This window comes from Neodiprion pinetum, chromosome 3, assembly GCF_021155775.2.
Source record: "Neodiprion pinetum isolate iyNeoPine1 chromosome 3, iyNeoPine1.2, whole genome shotgun sequence".
Classification (NCBI taxonomy): Eukaryota; Metazoa; Arthropoda; class Insecta; order Hymenoptera; family Diprionidae; genus Neodiprion; species Neodiprion pinetum.
The window spans coordinates 19987682-20008003 of NC_060234.1; the positions used below are offsets into that span (position 1 = coordinate 19987682).

General features: G+C 34.0%; 2 protein-coding genes across 6 annotated transcripts; one reads left to right on the forward strand and one right to left on the reverse strand.

Annotated features, from left to right (window-relative positions):
* The first annotated feature begins 70 nt into the window (after positions 1–70).
* On the forward strand, positions 71–3601 carry LOC124215716 (non-homologous end-joining factor 1). 5 transcript variants are annotated; one of them, XM_046619423.1, is made up of 5 exons: positions 71–222; positions 895–1121; positions 1301–1619; positions 2055–2232; positions 2414–3601. In XM_046619423.1, the coding sequence occupies exons 2-5, from the start codon at positions 969–971 to the stop codon at positions 2619–2621; spliced, it is 858 nt and encodes a 285-aa protein (XP_046475379.1). In that variant the 5' UTR covers positions 71–222; positions 895–968; the 3' UTR covers positions 2622–3601. The 5 variants fall into 5 exon arrangements, with proteins under 5 accessions (XP_046475379.1, XP_046475382.1, XP_046475383.1 ...); XM_046619426.1 differs by having other exon boundaries at positions 2417–3601; XM_046619427.2 differs by having other exon boundaries at positions 76–222; positions 1034–1121.
* LOC124215717 (RAS oncogene family member RabX4) lies at positions 3334–17685 on the reverse strand. The gene is made up of 5 exons (XM_046619429.2): positions 17415–17685; positions 16301–16361; positions 14783–14921; positions 12766–12969; positions 3334–11206 (listed from the first exon to the last, which is right to left on the reverse strand). The coding sequence occupies exons 1-5, from the start codon at positions 17536–17538 to the stop codon at positions 11108–11110; spliced, it is 627 nt and encodes a 208-aa protein (XP_046475385.1). The 5' UTR covers positions 17539–17685; the 3' UTR covers positions 3334–11107.
* Between the last annotated feature and the right edge of the window lie 2637 nt (positions 17686–20322).

A 20322-nucleotide genomic window follows, 5' to 3' on the forward strand; every position in this document is an offset into this window, starting at 1 on the left:
AATCGAATAAATCGAATAGAGAATCGATTTCATGATAATCGAAATTTTGAAGAATCGATTATCATTCATTATGAATTTAATTCCAAAATTGTATTCGAACTGCGTCACGAATGGTTATCAAATCCAATACAAGAATCATGGAGCCTAGTAAACAACAGTAATTGAGGCGTGCCTTTATATATACTGAAATTAACATTTTATAACATACTCAGGCATTCCGAGGTATGTACTCAATTTCTCATCTCTGAAAAGTATATTAATTCGAACCTTGATTGAAATGCATACATACATTAGTATCTGCTGACAACTAAAATGATCATGTGATAGTTACATATTGCATTGCTGACGAAGTCACCGAAACGTATCGCATTGATTACACACTTTTTCTCTCCAGAGTGATGAAATTGTTTCAAACTCCGGGGAACATTAATGTTGGCAATTGACTGTGCTTGCGTGATCATTAAAAAAAGTTGGGAAAATTGACGAAAACACTGAATATATACTTGCAACTAATTTTTACCAGCTTTGAGGTTATGGTACGATACTGACATCTGAATACTGTATTTTCCATATTTTGACATCAGTGTTCCGAACTTTTCTTAATAGTCACAAAAACACCAACAAAACACCATAATATCACAATGTTTAAAACGATTTCATTAATCGGTAGAAAAAAAGTGCAAACTACAAATTGCCAACTAGAAGCGTTACGTCGACGTTACATTTTCAGAATTGCTTCGAGAAAATTCTTATTATATTAATAAATGAAAAGCTTCTTCAAACCAAATGAGAAAAAAAAAATTGATAAGCGTATCAAATATTGATATTTAATTTACATGCCAATATCAAACCGATAAATAACATATTCTATTTTACTTTTACACGTAATGGCAGACAGTAAACTGCGTAACATTTGTGAAGCTTGAAGGAAATACGCTTTCCTTTACGAAGAATCATAAAATTACTCCATGGGGAATAAATGGAAAGATATTAAAATAAATAACGCAGAATACATATTATCCGTTTCCCATAGCAAAGATGTATGGAAAATATTATTATCAAATCTTGTTGAAGTATGGATGGAAACTATAACGAAAGACGTTGCCTTACTACGATGTCAGGTACATCATTGTTACTTTCATATAATCAAATCACACCTATAGAATTTTATCACTGTACAAGAATTTCTCGTATCTCCAATTGCTAGTTAATATTTGCACAATATCACAAACATGCTAAAATAATGATTGAAAAATTACGTATCTCGCACAGGTTTAAACTCATCTAATTGATTTTTCAGTCGCTCAACTCAATGTTGGATGTAGACGAGTTTAACATTGAAGAGACTTTTGACGTGATACTGAATGATATACCCAAATATGCAGTCGACATATCTGTGGATGAGATCAAGCTTGTAACTTGTATAGATGGGGGTGAATTCAAATTTGATATAAAATTGACAAAAGGAAGTCCTCATCAGTTTTGGAATGAAATTACAAAACCGTTGTGTCAATCTGTAATGGAATTACAACGTAAACACGAGATTGTTGTAGATTTGATTAAAAGAAAAGACGAAGCGCTTATAGAGTATAAATTAAGCGGCGCTCAATTAATTAGAAGTGAGTATCTATACTTATTTTAAATGTACTAGAAATTTCGATCAATCAAGCTTGAGTGGAAATTCACACTGACACGAGCTGTAGACATATGCATGTTTGCAGATTGGCCGACTGTTGTTTAAAACGCAGCCAATCCCGTAGATTTGATTGATCAAAACTTCAGCTAGATTATTTTGTCTACACAAATTTGTGTTCTGGACAGTATGTATTCAGTTGAAATAAAATTCGACAAAAGAAAACTCAGGCGATAAAGAATCTGAATACTATTTAGACTGATGTTGAGGTAACAATGTAGAAGTTGTTCTATTAACAGTTGGTAAATTGATATATATTAGGCCTAATATATATATACTAACATGTATAATAGTGCAAATTGGTATCATTCGATTTTGCAGGCTAGTAATTTTCAATTATAAATATTATTTACAATTTTAGAAAATATTGAAACACCGCCTTACAGTGTGGATATATTTGTGAATAAAATTTCTGTACATAACACACAATCAAATGAATGCTTAAACGCATTTAAATCCATGATGGACGTACATAATGAGCTGGAAAAACGTGATTCTTCGTTAAATGATAGTCACAATTCTTTGCAACAAGAGCCAAGGTAAAAAGAATCAGGTTGATAACTGATAGTCATAATGTGGTTTTACAAATATTCCCATTTGTTAATTGGCTTATAAATTAGGTTTCGAAGGTGGATGAAATCGCTTAAATGTTCGACAGAAACCTATCGTAGATACAATGTTATAGTATGAAATGTACTGCAAACCAGGTATTAATTTCAGCAGTCCGAATCCTGTTCAACCTAACATCAAGACAGAAGTTGAAAACATAGAAGTATCTGAAGAAAATGCTGCTGAACCAAGACCGAGCAGTTCCAGAGATAATTTGCGAATCAAAAAGAATGAGCAAAAACGATCTATAACAAATGGTATAGGACACATCTCGCTGGCTTCTTTCAAAAAAACCAAGCAAAAAATCTCTAACCGTTGAGCAAAAACCAAATATTAATGGCTATTACTGAGTTGTACGATTTTGAAGAAGCACTAAATAACGCTACTTCGTTTTTTGATAGAAAAAATTATTAGTCAATCACTAAATTTTAGAAATACTCTTCAAATTCCTTGATGGAAGTAAAACGCGCTATTATTTATACAATCTTTACACTGTATAGTATATATCTTAGGAATTATACATCTGATAATAAATAGGAGTTACAAGTTATTTAAGTATTCAAGTTCTGACTGTTGCCAATATGGTGTGCCTGACTATTCAATTGATCAAGTAAAGCCAAAGAGCTCGTGACACTGATTGTGAGTTACGACGTTAAATATCGAGGGCAGTGCAATATTCATTGTTAGCTAAACTTTTCCGACTTTATCCTGACCAATAGCTATAGATCACGTTTTATTTGCTCTTCATAAACTTATTAACACAATTTATAGTGTTAGTAGCAAGGAATTTGAGTCGTCGATGAAGCTTGATCAATCCGAAAGTCAAGTACACTTGATATATTACAACCGGCAATTGAATAATTGATAAGATTAACGGTACGGCAGAGTACAATAATATTGATTTGCATAAAGCATGTTAATTTACTCGGCTTTTAATTTTATAGTTTCAAGTGCATGCAAATTTTTAGTCATTGATGAAAAAATTATTGCGTGTTTGAAGGTGATGTGGAATAGGTTTTTGAATTTCCAACAATTGCATTTCAGGTTTGCTAAAATACAGAGCTGGATATTTGCGTTTTATTTTCCCAGAATGTGTGTGATTGTTTTCTTGACTCACCTCATTACTCAATACATAGCGCCATTTAATTGTTTCACAATTAACATGTGACATCGCAATGGTCACTGTTAACATACACGCATTGTATTATTGTAATACATTCCACAAGCTTTCAAAGTTTTGTGAATATGTAGACAATAAAAATTTATATTGCACCAAATAAAAACGTTACATTTTTCTAATTCGTTTGCCAATGTAGTAATTGTATTACGTTCAACACCACACCTCACATATCTAAAAAAATGATAAGGTTGAAGTTAGTAAATTAAAAGTAACCAAATATTGAAAAATTCAATCCATTGCGGATACTTAAGAGCGACTTTGAAGTAGTTAAATTTGCAAAATATGAGTACATTTTGTTTTACTAGACGGTTTACTAAATTTCACACAGTCTTGAAATTAAAAAATAGTTGCTTATACGGTACAACTTTCAACCACGTAAACATTAAGCAAAGATATTATTTAGTTTCAGACATTTATTAAGAAAGAAAGTGAAATATTCATGCCATTCATCTTACTGTTACAAAATTACTGATGACAGTAGAAAATGATTTGGCACAGTCGTTCTTTAAGTCAGTCATATGGTCTATTGACATTAGCTAGATATCGAAGTTGTTTCAAACTGTTCAATTTTTATAATGAAATGACATGATTAATAAATTACTAAGTTCGTGCTTCTCGAGTATATTATCTTCAATGTTGATGAGCTAATTAGACATTGTAATCAGAAATACAAATTCAAACAATAAATGATTAGATGGTGACGAGTTATTAGATATTACAAACATATATACATACATTTTCTCAGTGCAAAACACAACACAAGTACATGCAATACATGTAAAAAGTGTGCTTGATTATTTATGAACCATTCGAACACCGAATTATTCTACAAAGTGATTGATTAAAAGGTTACAAACATATGCTTATTATTTCACAATAATTGCACATAGTATAAATGCTGAAAAATTCTCAGAATGGGTTACTGTGACCAATATTATAAGTAAAACTAAACCAATATCTTAGAGGCTGACGGAAACTGAACGACATCTCGTGTGAATTGTTATTAAGCCCAACCATCGATGCTTTTTCTTTTTCTGTGATGGGTTATCTGATATCTGATGAAATATTACTATTGGGAATGAAAATATGGCGCTGTGGCATCTTTTGGGAAAAAAATGCATGACTCTGCCTTGACCGTATTTAATTTGAAAAAACTTATCTCATCGTATTTTTTGCAGTATATTGATTCCACGTGAGAAAACCAAAGCCTCACTTTTTTATTCGCAAAATTAATCCAAAACCATCTACAGATGATAGCCTTACAGTTATCGATGCCATATATCGCTTCGTTACGCCACAAGCGTGTACTCGAATTTAGGTAGGAGAAAGCAATTGAAGGTGAGGAAGTATTTCAACTCAATAATCATCTACGGATAAAATTTTTTTTACGGAAAATTTGGCAAATCAGAAGTTTTCGTTAAATCAATGGTCTCCGACCCATTGTACGCAATTAATTTGGCATCTTTAAATCAATGCAACGTTGCAAAAATATTATTTCCATGTGTAAAGAATATATGTGTATTTCAATGAGTCGCTTCACATCGGGGTAGTTCTTACAACGAGAAGTGAAATTGTTAAAATGAAAATAAAGTTAGTAATAACAAGTTTTAGTTCTATTTACGTGAATCAACTAGCCAATATCATTTAAAGATTTGCTTGAATATCACATTTGAATCAATCCATTTATAACTTTAATTGATTAAATATTTTTTATAACTTTATAGATATCACAGTTTTACGCAAATAATTGATTTAAAAAAAAAAGTCCGATTTTATAAATTCATATTACATGAACAATCTCCAGTAGTCGTTCACTTCCGACAAACAAATTATTTAACTGCATCGAACCACAGATGCATTGATCCGAATCAATGTAGACGTGAATAAGTTGTAGTTTAGTTAGATACTTAGATCGAGCAAATAAAATCGTTTGTTTTATAAGTATTTTTGATTATCAAAAGATGCTAATGTGACCATGTGTATATTCTCAAAAATTTACGGTTTTGCTTTTTTTGAGAAGCAACACAATACGAGCCTACAAGTATAACAGATCGTACTAAAATGAATATATTTCTAGTAGGAATTATATTTAGATTTATTAATAAAATTTTGGCGAGGCCAATCAGGATGAATTGTACTATTTACAAAGCAAATTCCACTACGCGAGCCCATCTCTTGCAACACATGCAATGTACGAACCGATTACTCTGTAACTATGACTTACGATTTCCATTCCCACAAATAAAATGTTAACAATGCGCTTCTAGTTCTTGTAGAGCTTGACGTATCTTGCCTCAAAAAATTATCACCGGTCTTTTCCCAGAGGAATATTTTAGTGGCAGTATATAGTATTGATCGTAAGAAAAAAGTACGATCTCCAGAAGATGCGTTATGCAGTTTGTATCTTCTTGAAAGTTGAAGCTAAAACTCATTCAAATTCATGCAACCCAATTTGCTTTCCCTCTACAGGATATAATGTAATGTACATGCAAGCTGGTGGTCTACTTGCTTCACTATTGCATAATTGTCTCTCAATAACTACTTCAAGCTTTTCGAAAAAATGTAATACAATATTTTACATAGGATCGTTAATCGGCTCAGACATGTTATGTACAATTTGACTGTAACAACTTACCTGTTACAACTAGCCCTGTTCTTTCCTATGTCTGACCCACTCGGGAGTAATCATCTTTGTGGTATTATACATAACCGATGAGTAATGTCTATTACCGGAGACCACTAGTGCTTACAGTGCTTACAATTATTCATCAATGGGCCTTAATGTTCAAATTGAGCTTTACTTCAGTCACAGACTTAACTCCAACGCGATTACTAGCGCGCTACAAGACTCCAAAACTCCACGCACTGGATTCCAATTATTTTACGTACTCTCAGAGACCATTATCAATTATTCCCAAGGGCTGTGTCACTAAAGCAGTAGTAGTGTGGTTTAATTGTAAGAGCCACGTTCATGGGCGACGGATTGACCACTCATTAATTTGTATGTACACAGCATAATTTCAATGATTTCAGAGAATTTAAATGACTTGATCATTTTATTGCAATTTTGCAACGGATTTCAAAGAATTTCATTCGGTTTCAAGAAATTCCATTGGATATCAGAGATCTTATGGGATTTCAAAAGATTTCGCGGGGTTTCAACACATTATTTTACGGGATTTCAGAAATTTTAAATACTTTTATAAGATTTCACGAATAGTTTACACGGGGTTACGAAGGTGCATGTCAACCCCTCGTTCGTGGGTAATAGATGTGACATTATAATTTTATAAAACAGCTTGGAATATATGGGCCTCTGCGAAGTTCAGATAAAAGCATAAGCAATTGACATGGTAGTGTTTTGCCTTGAATATTACTGCTCAAGGTTCCGTTTATTCAGATTCAAATTTAAAATCGCACAATTGATAAACTCTGCGGTAAAATTAATATTGGTCAGGGCACTCCAGAGTGCATAATTGAACTATGGCGAAAAGCGTTAAAATACAACGTGGGATAAATGGTAACAAATTTTTATAAAACGCTCTTAAATTTTCTCAAAAGACCAGCTTAAGAGAAGAAAATTTTTCCTATGGGGCGGCGATAATATTACGATCCAGCGTTTTGATGAAAAAAATAGGTATAAAGAAATTGTAAATTTACAGTAAATACTTTTTGGTCTAGGTCTATTAGCTTTGGTGCTGCTTAGTATGCAACAGTTTCTACCGAATTCGGCAATTCCTGTTAAGAGATCGTTTCAGCCGTAGTGCGTGTCGATAATAAATTGTGCGTTTAAAGAAGCAACATATATAGTTGAATAAAAATTTCTTAAACTTAAATATATTTTTAAACAAGACGCCCGCCCCAATTCATAATTAACCTTAACGAGCTACAAACGCTTAGCACATAGGATAGTCATATATCAAAGAGTTTATACAAATTGCTGTAAGTTACAAATATACAAAAGCAACAATAATACATTATTTCGCGATAATACAAAGCCTGTCAGAAATCGATTTTCTTTGTACCAATTCATGAACGGTTAGATTTTGTTTAATTCCAGCAATTCATTCAATTTTTTTCACTTCCACTAGTCGTTCTCGTCCCATTCATGTAATTTTCACAAATAATTTATTTAGGTATCTTATATGCGCCATTTATGATATTTACTCCGTGTATACAAAGCAGCTTATTTTATGTCGCTTTAATATTTTTCTTCGTTAATAGGCACAATGAAGGCTTTTTTGTTTCTGCCAGCAAAAACGAAGATTATGAATTATATGTACCGTCGACTTGCTCTAACAAGGAGTGTCAGACCTCTGAATCCCGGATTCAGTTGAAAATCTGTAAAGGGGTGTTTCTGGCCCAAAATAAAGACCTTCTGGTGTATAGTTTCGTCCATTGTTCCGTGTTCCGTGTTCCCTCGAAATTAATTAAATTATCAGTTTGATGAGTATAATGCCGTAATAAACGAAATCTGTTGTGCATTTTTGTCTTAAATACAAGTTTTCATTGGCCTCTGCTTTAGTTTCGATGACAGGCTCTTATAAATTCTAACGTAAATCATGAATATATTATTATCTCAGAGCCGTATTGAAAATTTAGATCAACCTGAACTTTTGTAAATTGAGCGAAGGAAGGCTCAATGGATGAAACTAAACATCAGAAGTAGCATTTTTTGGGCCAAAGAAATACCAGTATAAAAGTTCGAGCAAAATCCGTGATCCGAAGGTCTGATACTCTCCTTGTCAGAGTCAGGCCAAACACCATCAATGAGGCGCCGCTGACCTAGCTTGTAAATATCCATTGCGTGACGTCATAAGCACTTACAGCGCCTCTGGACATTCAACGTTGAACTAAGGCCGCTGATTTCATTGGCCAGTTCCGTTAGATCCGGCCAATGAAATCACTTACAAGTGGAGACAGACTTCTTGTGGATCATGAACCGGCCCTTGCCACCTGAAAATTTCCTTGTCGAATCGTGCCATATTTACGGAAAGATAACAGGTGAAATAGGTTTTCCCGGATTATGTGTGTGCTTTTATACGTCTGCATCTCCCTGTCGGAAGTGAAAGAAATTCTGAAATCGTAGAAGCGGTGAATATTCAACGAATCGGTAGTTCCGATCAGCCATGTTTGATGTGACGTGATTTTATTCATTTCATCATTATTCGTAATAAATACTATCAGCGATCTACGTTAGCAATAATTGAGATACTGACATACTCTTTTATTCAAGCTACGATTTGTGAATTTCTGGTCAGATTCGTACCCCCGTTCTCGCACAATTCGACAAGGAAATTGCCCTGCTTCTGACGTCATGAAATATATGAATATATGACACAACGGGTCAGCGGGGCCTTACGCGCTCAGCGCTTGCTTACTACATACATACAAATCAACTGATTTCTAATCATGAGGCCTTTACCTGAATCACAATAACGGATCAATCTTGCATCTCATCATCAGTTACTATTCAGGAGAAGACATATACGAGTAGAAGGCTAAAAAATTTGATTAAATTTGGGAATTTATAAATCGTTAACTAATCATTCAATTCGATTGGTGTTTGTTTTATTCAAAAACATGACAATCTCCATTTACGTATTCGTTTATTGGAATGGAGGTGCTGCCCATTGCATGCTATCTCAAAAATGACTCAAACTGAGTCACTTTGAATTCAGAGGCAGTATTCTTATTTATCCTCTATGCCACGACCCCACGTTTCTTTTCATTATCGTATTATTATTTGATAATTAAATAAAGAAATGGTAAATTCTTGACGAAAAATCAAACTTCAAACGGTGGCTACTTTGTAGAGAAAAGGATCGATTCGTGACAAAGATACAAGTGTCCGAGAATACTTTTGCCGAATTTAAAGTACGTCAGTTGAATCGCTTTTGAAATTTATTCGAATGAAAAGAATGTGGAAATAGAAACTGTATCTATATATTTTCGAACAAAACAAATCCCAATTGAATTGGATCATTGATTGGTGAGACAAAATTCCCAAAAATTATATTCATCAACAATCATAAAACAATTTTTGGTCCATCTTCATGAATGCAGTGTTTACTCACTATTGTAACATAAGAAAAAACCAATAGCAGCACGAACATATTTTGAAACTATTCAAATTTAAAAGCATCATTTTCACGCGTCCAAAAGCAGTTAGAGTTTTTCTATACGTTTTACAAACTGTCTAGGAATTGACATACAGCCATGGAAAGTTTATCAATTTTACTTCAACCTATAATCATAATATTGACAACGAGATGAAGGTTTCTTTCCGTAAAGGTTTTACGTTTTCTATACCAGCAGGCGATTATTATCTAATAATAATAAATGTGGAAACATATAGTTGTATCTCCAACGCAAATGTCTTATAAAGCCGTTGCATTTTCGCGTACAATAGATGTATGTACGGCTATAAGGAATATGTAGACTTTTAATATAGCACTATACGTCCTTAATTTATCTTTTGAATCCTTCGATGTCTAGAGAATTTAAAAGCGCGTTAACTTGTAATGTTTCATTTTTTCAGTTTCATAAATCAACTAATCTTGCATTTTGTGCCCCATTAACTGCTTTTATATACGCACATAATGACATATTTTCTCAAGAAAACTGGACTAGGGCTACTCTTTCAACTTCTACGAAACTGTAGAGTCAATCAACTACTTCAATACTGAATTAACGAAAAGCTTGACGAAATCCTGGAACCAACACATTTTCTTCGTAAGAGTAGCACTTGTCCAATACTGTTATAGCATTTTTTCTTGTACCTATGCACAGACCAAATAATTTGTTCTAAAGTTTTCTGGTCAGTATGTCAATTTGTTGGGAAAGTTTTGTACGTGAACGTATCCGGAGATCCTCAGATTCTTTCGAATGTGATCAGTTGCGTTAAAATTTTAATATGGTACATTACGTCAAGTTACACGATACAGAAAGATTTGCTGAACAAGTAAGAATAATATTCCGATTTTTCAAGATCGTTCGAGATTGGCAAATGTTCTATTTTTTGTTCGGAGCGTTTCAAGATCAGCTTCACAATGGAATAATTTTTTTCCCTGCTTCTTTTAATACTTTCTCATATTAGCGAAGAAAAAAAAAAAAAAAAAACTTATTCTGTTACGGAACTAATCGTTGAAATAATCGTAATAAAGAATTTTGCAGAATTTTTTGAGAATTTTGGGAAAACGGAACTATCAATAAATACTAAGTCGACAAGTTAATCACGGAACTAATATATACAAAAGCATAATCCGAATCCTTTTTTAATATGAAAATTAGATTGACACACTTACCAAACCGTTCGAAAAAAATGATCTTCTCTCTAGACAGCCAACGTTAAAAAAACATATGAATACTATGTACGTATATAAAATTCCGTAGGTATTTTTTTTTTTTTTTTCAATTTTTCTGTGTTTCTATAAGTCTTAAAAATTAGGAATGAACGAACGTTCCTAAGATTAAGACCTTGATACTCCAGTACTTCAATACTTTTTATATCATTTAAATATCATAATATCGATGAGCTTTGCATTATAAAACCATACCACTTCTTTCAAGGAGCCTCTATAGCTGTCACTAAAGACCCAGCAGTCAGAATATCAAGCCCCAGGCTAACACGTGCAACGCCATGCATCGCCTTGCTGCGACGGCGACTGAGCTGTTATCACTGCATTTGCTCCTTCCCTCTCCGAAGCTTCGAATAGGCTTGCCTTTGGCAGAGAAATGTCGTGACATATTATTCCAGGTGGACGCGTGCCATTAAATAGAGCAACAACCAAAAATCATCTCAGATGCGACAAGGTGTGTGTCGCAGGTTTTTTTTATTCGCATGAAGCGGAGAAACCAACAATAATTAGGTAATATATTTTATCTTTCCGATTAAACGAAAATTGAACCACGTACAGCAGATTGAAAACCTGCAACGATATGACGTCACGCATAGTAAAGTATATCTTTTTATATCGCAAAATCAGTGCAATTTCATTGCTTGTAATACTCACGATTTACATACCGCTTTACTTCCGTGATCTGCTCCCATAGGGACCCTTAATTGTAGGCAAATCAAGATACACGTCGATTCTGAACAGCCCCGTTGCTCTTTTGTTACCACACGACTGACGTCACGCCGGCGAAACTCGGAGCTCCTCAGAGTGGACTTGTACCCTGATTTGCCTATACTTAGGGGTCCCTACAAGGGTGCATCACGGAAATAACCGGTATAAGTTTATTGCGCGCTATTACCTCGAAATGTACCTAAGTTCGAATGATTTTCAAGAAGTTTAGCTTCTGTATGATTACGGAACATTTGAAGCTTCGTTTAGAGTTTTATATAAATCCTACTTCGGTTCTGACAATGACTAGTACTCTGTTAACAAATATTGAAAATTGAGTTTTCGAATTTTCTATAATTTAAATGTAAAAACTATCAACTATCGGTGATTCGGATATGTAAAAGTCAGATTCAGATTTTGATCTGAAAACGTATAAAAAACTGATTTGTTTCTTGAGAATTGAGAATGAATGCATATTCTGCATGAATAGTTTGGAACCGGAAAAAATCGTCTGAAAAATTTCTACCAATGTTATTTATTCCAATGACAGTAAAGACTAACAAATTAAAAAAAAAAACTATGATAAAGTTGGATTAGGTACCGCAAGCATGAAAAAGCTTACAAAATCCTGAGTTCCAAAAACCATCAACTATACATTAAGAATTACATATGATGGTAAAAACAAAACTAGATGGAAAAACAAAGAGGTGACAAATTTTTTTTTCGGCTAAATTGCTTTCTTGTACACAATCAGCTGACATAGTTTCTCATTTCCCCATAAGCCCAACAATTTTGCGAAACACCGGAAAAACGAACAAAAGACACTATCTGTAATTCCTAGATCCTCGATCTGCAGTCACTATCGATAAAGAATTCATGAACATACGACAGTTGGTTTGAAACGAAAAAGTTGTCGATAGAATGAATATTTCAGACGGTTAGAAGTACACACAGAAAAATGATTGAATTTACCAAATATGTCGACTAAATATGGCGAGAAACGTGTTTTTTTTATTCTAATGAATATAGTTTTACTCGATAATCCAAATTGTTGTCCTGGTTATTTTTCTGTTGGTGCAAGTAACATTTGTATTAAAAAAAAGAAAAAATTTCTTTTACTATATTTGATCGCGTATTTCGTGAATTCGAGAAATCCTCTCTCTGTGTGTATTTAAAAAAACCAAACTTGATGGTATAGAATTTCATATATGACTTACTCGACGACCCCGTTGTTCCCGTATTCTCCTGGCTAAAGTTAAGAACGCTTCTTCGATGTTAATATTTTCTTTGCAGGAAACCTCGAAAAAGGGCATATCGAAATTTTCAGCAATTTTATTTCCTCTGATAGCATCAACTGCCCTGTGAGTTGTGGCATCACATTTATTAGCTGCCAACACTTTAACTACATCTGGCGAGGCATTCTGCAACAAGTGAAATACTAGTCACCAGGGTATTCTAAGTTTTACTTAAAATACTTTCGTACTTGTAACGCCATTTGCTTTATCACGCCACCACTTACAAACGCTTTTACGAATTCCGCTAGCTATTTCCAAATACTTCTTTCGATAGATCACGTCAACATTACAAAATTAAATTACAAATGGGCATCCGGCATAACTGTTACGTCTTCTATATTGTTTTTGCTACCTGGAATGTCATGCTCAGCTGATAAAGCGAGTTGTTCCAAAAGGTTTTCTCGTAATATATTTAAGGATCGCTTTCTACTACGAGGAGGGTCAATTCTAATTGCCTAAATTACATACGCCTAGCGAAGTCGGTTATCCATATTGGAATTTTTCTGATCCGGGCAATGCATTTATTTTCCCTTGAGCAAAGTGTAGAAATTAAAAAAATTAAAACATGTTCAAACAAATTTACTTTGACATCTGCCGATTGAAATTTTACATGAAATTAGATCATATTTTACGAAACTCAATCTCTCTCTATCTTTGTATTCATTTTAAATGTAGCCTAAAAGGCTACTATAGTTAACAAATTATTTGCTAAGCTGCTACATATTTGTTTTAATGTTTAATTCGATATCGAACGTAAGAGCACTTCTATCTATATTAATTCGAATTCGAACGGATTACATTAATCGAATACAATGTTAAACATTTGTAATTTTAAAGAATAGTAACCATACCATTTGGTCCAAACTTCGAGATTAGAAATATACGGTAGTCCATTATACTTAATCCCATGTTTGCAATTTATTTTTCTATACTGGACTCGGTGATTCAAGTAGAAGAGCGACGTAAAAGACAAAATTTAATGTTTCGGAAGATGTGATTCGCTGATTTACTTAACTTCCGAAAACTTTCGCGAAATGACTTATAATGAGGCGTACTTTTTTACGCAATTGTATCGACTTTCTCAAGCAATATAATTAATATTCAACAAGGGCAAAAGGCTGCGCAACTGCACAAAGAGAGTTTAAAGAATTTTAGATTTTCTCGTGAAATCTCTCCAGAAAGAGTAATAATAATTCGAAATCTTTCCGAGCGTTTGTTGAAATATATTCCGAAAACAAATTCGAACGAAAAAGTAGAATGACAATGGTGGTGTCCCTCAATATGCAAGTGATAATGCCACAGTTACAACATTTTATACGTACATGGACAATTGAATCACTTCACTGCAACTTAAGTAAAGTTAGAAGTTGAAATAAAATTTTTTGTTCCATCGTAAAATACGCTATGCCGTTTAGAAAATTCTAGAAATAATTGATGTAGTAGGTGCATGGTGAAGCAAATTCAGGAAAAATTTCAGTTATTACACCCAGGCAACAAGGCGCCGAAAGTGACGCTAGAAAATTACAGTATTTTTTGAAAATCAGAACAACGTTTGAACAATCGGTCAGTATATTCGCATGGAGGAAGGACCTAAATAATCAAATATTCAGGCTTCGTTTGAACTCGAATACATTCTCAAAACTGATCTCGTCAAAATGTGGTTGGATAAAACGAACCATCTCGTTGCTGTGTTGTCCAGTATGACATGCTGGAAGCTTATTCTTATTCAAAGTCTGCTCCCTGTCAGTATAATATTGTGAATCATTTTCTCTACACAAGGAAACTTATACAGAACCGAGAAAACTAATCGGTATTAATAAATTTTTACGCATTTCACGCAAACTTCTTCGTTTTAAGATCAATTTCTTTTCTTACTTTTACGATCGACGCGGTGATTCATACGACGCCTAATGGTAATTTTGTCTTCAATGTGATTTACCTCTTGGATATTACGAAGCCAATACGAAAGATGATTAAAACTCTCCATGCTGGTAACGTCATACATCAAAAGAATGCCCATCGCTCCACGGTAATAGGCCGTCGTGAGAGTTCTGAACCTTTCTTGGCCAGCGGTGTCCCTGAAAGACAAAACACGAGTCAGCCCCAAATCTGGTTGATATGACACAAAAGATAACACTGAAGCCTCGTGTCATAATTAGTCAGCCTCTGATCCATCTTCCCTTCCGCGAGTTAATTATACACGGAGAATATTCTGTTGAAACGAATACCCTTCAACATTTCGTCCTGCAATTTTTTTGACATTATTTCGGTGTTGCATTACAAGACTTAAACCTATGTTCAGAAGCATTTTTTTAGGAGAATTTGTGAAGGTTTTTCACTTTCGTCACAAATGTGAAAACTTACGATATCATTTTTCTAATTGCAACTCGTTGTAGGAAAAACTAGTCGTAAAAATGATATTTTTCTTCGTACTTTCCATCACTTTACAAACCAATTCACTTACTGGAAAGAGCGTCAACTATGTGATAAAATATTATAGTATTATTTTTTCATAAAATTGTTCTCTGTTCCATTAGCTTATCCGTTCTGTAATAATTTGTATAATACTTTTTATCAACATCACATAAACTCTGTCGGAGTACTTCAAATATTTCGATTTTTGGTTTGTTTCGTTGAAAGCATACGTTAGAAAGTATGGGACATGGTTTCATTGTTTGATACCCATTATTTGCATGTAAATCCGCGTCCATTTCAGATTTTTTCACCCAGCCATTTTAGAGAACATCGCAGGCGCTATTACAAACTTGAAATTTTGATTTTATTTTCACAGATCAACATTTTCCTAAATGTCTGTTTTTTTTTATACTAGAGTTCTGAAAACATCAACATTTATTGAAATTAGAAAAAGTCATTTTCGATCGAATCCAATACTTTTCCTACATTTTCATATACATGATGAAAAGTAAAGATTTACCTATCGCCATAAAATGTGATGTTGGAAATGCGTTTTAAGATGAAAAAAAAACCTCGATCTTAAGCCTAAACAGATTAAAAGTTACTTCCAAAGCAAGAATTAAAATTGCATTTCCGAGGTATATTATATACTTTTTTAGAATTTTCACATATAATTTTTGCTTCGTATGTAACTTCTAATGGCTTCAAGCATACAAGTTACGTCACACCAAGTTTACTTCTATTTAAATTATTTAAAACAACAGGTTACAAAATATAGAGACTCTCTAAAATTTTGACATCAATGAGATCAAATATTTCAACGGTTGGATGGAGTATCAATTTTAATAATACCCAGCATACAGTCTCTGGAGTTAAAAATTTTATTCTGACCAACAAATCGGATAGAATCGATGAGCCCGTTAAAAGTACAAATGAGTTAATGGTAACAAATATTAATATCTAGTAAGGTATAACCTAATATCAACCGAATAAAATGGTATGTTATTTTTGCCTCGGTTGATGTAGAACAAAAATGACTTACCATATTTGGAGTTTAATCGGAGTACCATCTAAATTGATAATTTTTTGTTTGAAGTCGATGCCTGTAAGAAAAAAATGTTCATTTTCAGTTGTACGGTTAACAGAAATGCCGAATAGTTATACATTGAGTCTCAGATCTGCTAGTTTATTTTTATTCGCTATTTAGGAGTCGTATCACTGCAGTTCCGATGACTGTCAACGATAAAAAAAATTCATTTATCAAGTGTAAGCCCGACTAAAATATTCACGAGTTAGAAGCAATACCTTTTCTAAATTATAAAAATAAATATTTTATCTTATTTTGCTATTCACCGGCAAATATTCCGTAGAAATTAAAAAATTAGACTATAACAAATTTCCGAGTTACGATTGCAAGATTATATTCACAATATTGCAGGTGAGGTGAAAAAACATGAAAATGTAGAAACTGGTAAAATGGATGCACATTTTTCCTCAATTGGTCAGGATTTGCAAACTCTGTATAAGACACAGCCGTTACGCTTATAGCCGGCTCGATAAAATCGAAGAAAAGTTTATAGCCTACGCAGAATATCTCATTGAGAAGAAAATTTGTCTAAACTTTTGCAAAGTGATACTGCAAATAATAATAATACTCATAAAATACAGCGTAGCTATATTAAGCATGTGACGTAGAACGAGATTTCAGGAGTATAACTCGGGTCAACATTTACCAAACTTTGCCACTTAAAAGAAGGCAGACAAGAAATTAACAATGAAAACAACACACTACCAAGAACTGGGTACTGATAAAAAAAAATTATATTTGTATTAAATTTCAAAATGGCGTTGTTTAAGAATATCCCAACGTATTTCACGACAGACAGCCAGGCGCCTCGAATATCTATACATTAAAAACATTGACCCGTCAAAGGCTTTGAGTGTACCTAGAAAAGAAAATTTCTATCTCAAAACAAAATTCGTAACTATAATGCATAACGAACGATAGACATAGACCGAGAGTGATTAGTCGAGACATGTCGCAAAAAAACAGCCGATAAAATGAAAATTTATATCGAAAATCGCAAACACTGTATAACGCACAATTTCAATCGCAGAACAATAATGTTTATACGAAGTACGTTAGAATGACTCACCTATGGTTGATATGTAAGTGTCATAGTACCGCTCATCGCAATACCGATGAACGATGCAAGTTTTACCAACGTTCGAATCTCCTAGAACGAGAACCTTGTAGGTAGCCGCAAAGTCTAGCGCCATATTTACTTTTTTTCAAAATCGAAAATACGCTCGCTGTTTTTCTTTGTCGGGATGGGAGCGACGGTCCTTCGTTGCCGCTCGTCGACGGAGGCTATTCGCTCCACGTCTTTTCGGAAGCGATGAATCGATCGGGACCTGCGCCCAACCCAACATGTAAGGCTTTCTTCACACCGTTCGACTTCTACCGTATAAATTCAGCGAACTTTCCTGAACTGGGGGGGGGGGGGGGGGGGGGAGGTTGTCTACCGTATAGGTTATAGTGCACAGTACTGAATTTATCTTCCAGAATAATTATCGCTGATTGAAAAATATTACCGTACAGGGTAAAGTTCTGACAACAAACAAAGGCATCATCGTACCCTTGACTAAAGAATATGGTCCCATCTAGAACAAGCGAATTTGGGCTGACTGTGAGCCAGAGTTGAGAACTTTCCTTTATTTGTGCTCGAAACTAGTATATTTCGATACAAGAGGCCAAACTCGCTTCTTGCGCACTACTCGTCTTTTTTTTTTCTCAAATGTGACTTCAGATATGTGATCAGCGACCCCAAACACCCTCGGATAACAATTTTCACGCAAATCCGTTCATCCGTTGCGAAGATAACACCATTTTTATTTTATTTTTGTGAATTTGGTTTTTTAAGTTATTCAAAAACTGCTAAACCAATCACAGCCAAAATCTAATCAGGTCTAAGTCTGAAAGAGGTGCGTCGATTAAGACCAAGTTCATCAAAATCTAACTACTCGTTCTCGAGATATCGTCGGACAAAAAATTGATCACGCACGTACATACATACATAAATACATACATACACACACACAGACGTCCATTTGAAAATGATTGGAGATGATTCTCCGGACCTCAAAACGTGGAGATCTAGCGAGAACTCAACTTTTTATTTTCGGGGTGATTACAATAACTTCCTATTTTCTCTGAAATCAGAGAAACGGGAAGTTAAAAACATTTGTATTGTTTCGCGTGGTCCAACATTCAAAAGTTGACTGAAAAGCCTAACGTAGCTTTGTTTGCCCGGAATTTTATTCGCCGTGATTCCTCTGATGCAGGACTATAAAAGTATGAAAGTTTTTGGGAAAATATGTTCCGATAAGCATGAAAATTTTCTGTACAATGTCCAAACTCCCCAAATTATCAGAATCAGGCGCAAAAATACGGACTAGGTATTAGGTTCTTTTAGATATCTCCATGTTCTTTACTTTGGAATCTGATTCACTGGAGCATCGAGAAATTCCAACGTAATTAATTATCTTCGCAAGCTAGAAATTAATTCTGCGATGAAATTTCTAATGACGCCTATAGTGTCGATTGCTGATCAAATCATCGTACTTTAAGGACGACTTGTCCGATTATGCATTATAAAGTCAGAGATAAACGTGGTATAAGATATAATCTATTTATTTGATATCATGTGAGTTCATTTAAATTTACATGATGTGAAGACAAATCATGCAGTCAAAGATGATACTGAAAATCGTGAAGCGTTCTATATTTAGGAAAAAGTACCGAACCAACACCAACGAGCGTTCAAATAATGTCTATCTTGGTAGTGTTGCAGTGATTTTAATACGAAGTTCTTACCACGCAGTCGATGAAAATGTTAGTACGTTCTGTTCGCACTGAAGACTGTCGAAACGAATTAAAAAAAAAAACATATATTGAGCAATTGTTTACCTTCATACACTCAATGTGAGCTTACAACTACGCGTAGAGTTTGTTTTATTTTGCATCTGGATTTCGTGTTTACATCGTATGGAAGTCACGCGAAGTATGTATTTTGGATTCGTTTCGACAGTCTCATGTGCGATCGGTACGTGCGAATAGTACTTGGTACAATTTATTTGAATTTTTCCTGCTCCGAAATCTTTTAACGGGTAAAACTGACTAAATCTAAAGAACTTCGTATTGAAAAACGAGGCATGATTACTACTTTACGTAATCAAGGCATGTCGTATCTAATTATCCCGAAAAATGAATGTATCGATAAATATGGGCTGTTCGGAGCAAATTCGATTTTTTTTACAACGAAAAACTCGTATAGATGAGTTGAGAGACGTGATTTATTATATCTTTTTTTTTTTTTTTTGCGTCAAAAAGTAAGTTCAAATGCTTAAAGTTTTTTCTTTTTAATATATAGTCTTAAATTTGATAGTTTTCGAGATACAACAACTCAACTGACGCTGATTCTCCAAGTTCGAACTAAAAAATTGCCCCTCCACTCATCAGTCCAGACCCAATTATTGAAAAAATATTTTTCTTCTAAATTCTGAAAAAATTCAGGCTACTCCAGTGTGAACGTGAGCAACTTTTTACCTTCCTGACATTTTCTCTGAAACCCTCTAGTTATTTAATTACAGCTTTTTTTTCTAAAACATGTTTTTTTCAGCTAAAAATGCAATATTGGGACGGAAAAAATCGTACGAAGCTTTCTAAAAAACAAAAATGTAGGTTTTGATATCCTTTTACGTTTACCATAGAAAAAACCGAGGAAAATTTTTTCCCTAAGACTCGGATTTTATTTCCGGCGGCTAAAAAATAGCCAAAATACGGCCATGTTCAAAAATACGTACCAGGGTAAAATAAAATTGTATAGAATTTTCTAAAAAAGCAAAATGAAGAACGTTTGATTATCTTTATTTTTGAGTCCGCTATCTAACTTTTAGTGCGGCAAGAAATTTTGACTGGTGTACGTACCCGAACTTTTGGCCGGCAGTGTATGTACCTACATATGTTGTTTCGAACGTATATGTGGGAAATTCTTCTCTCTA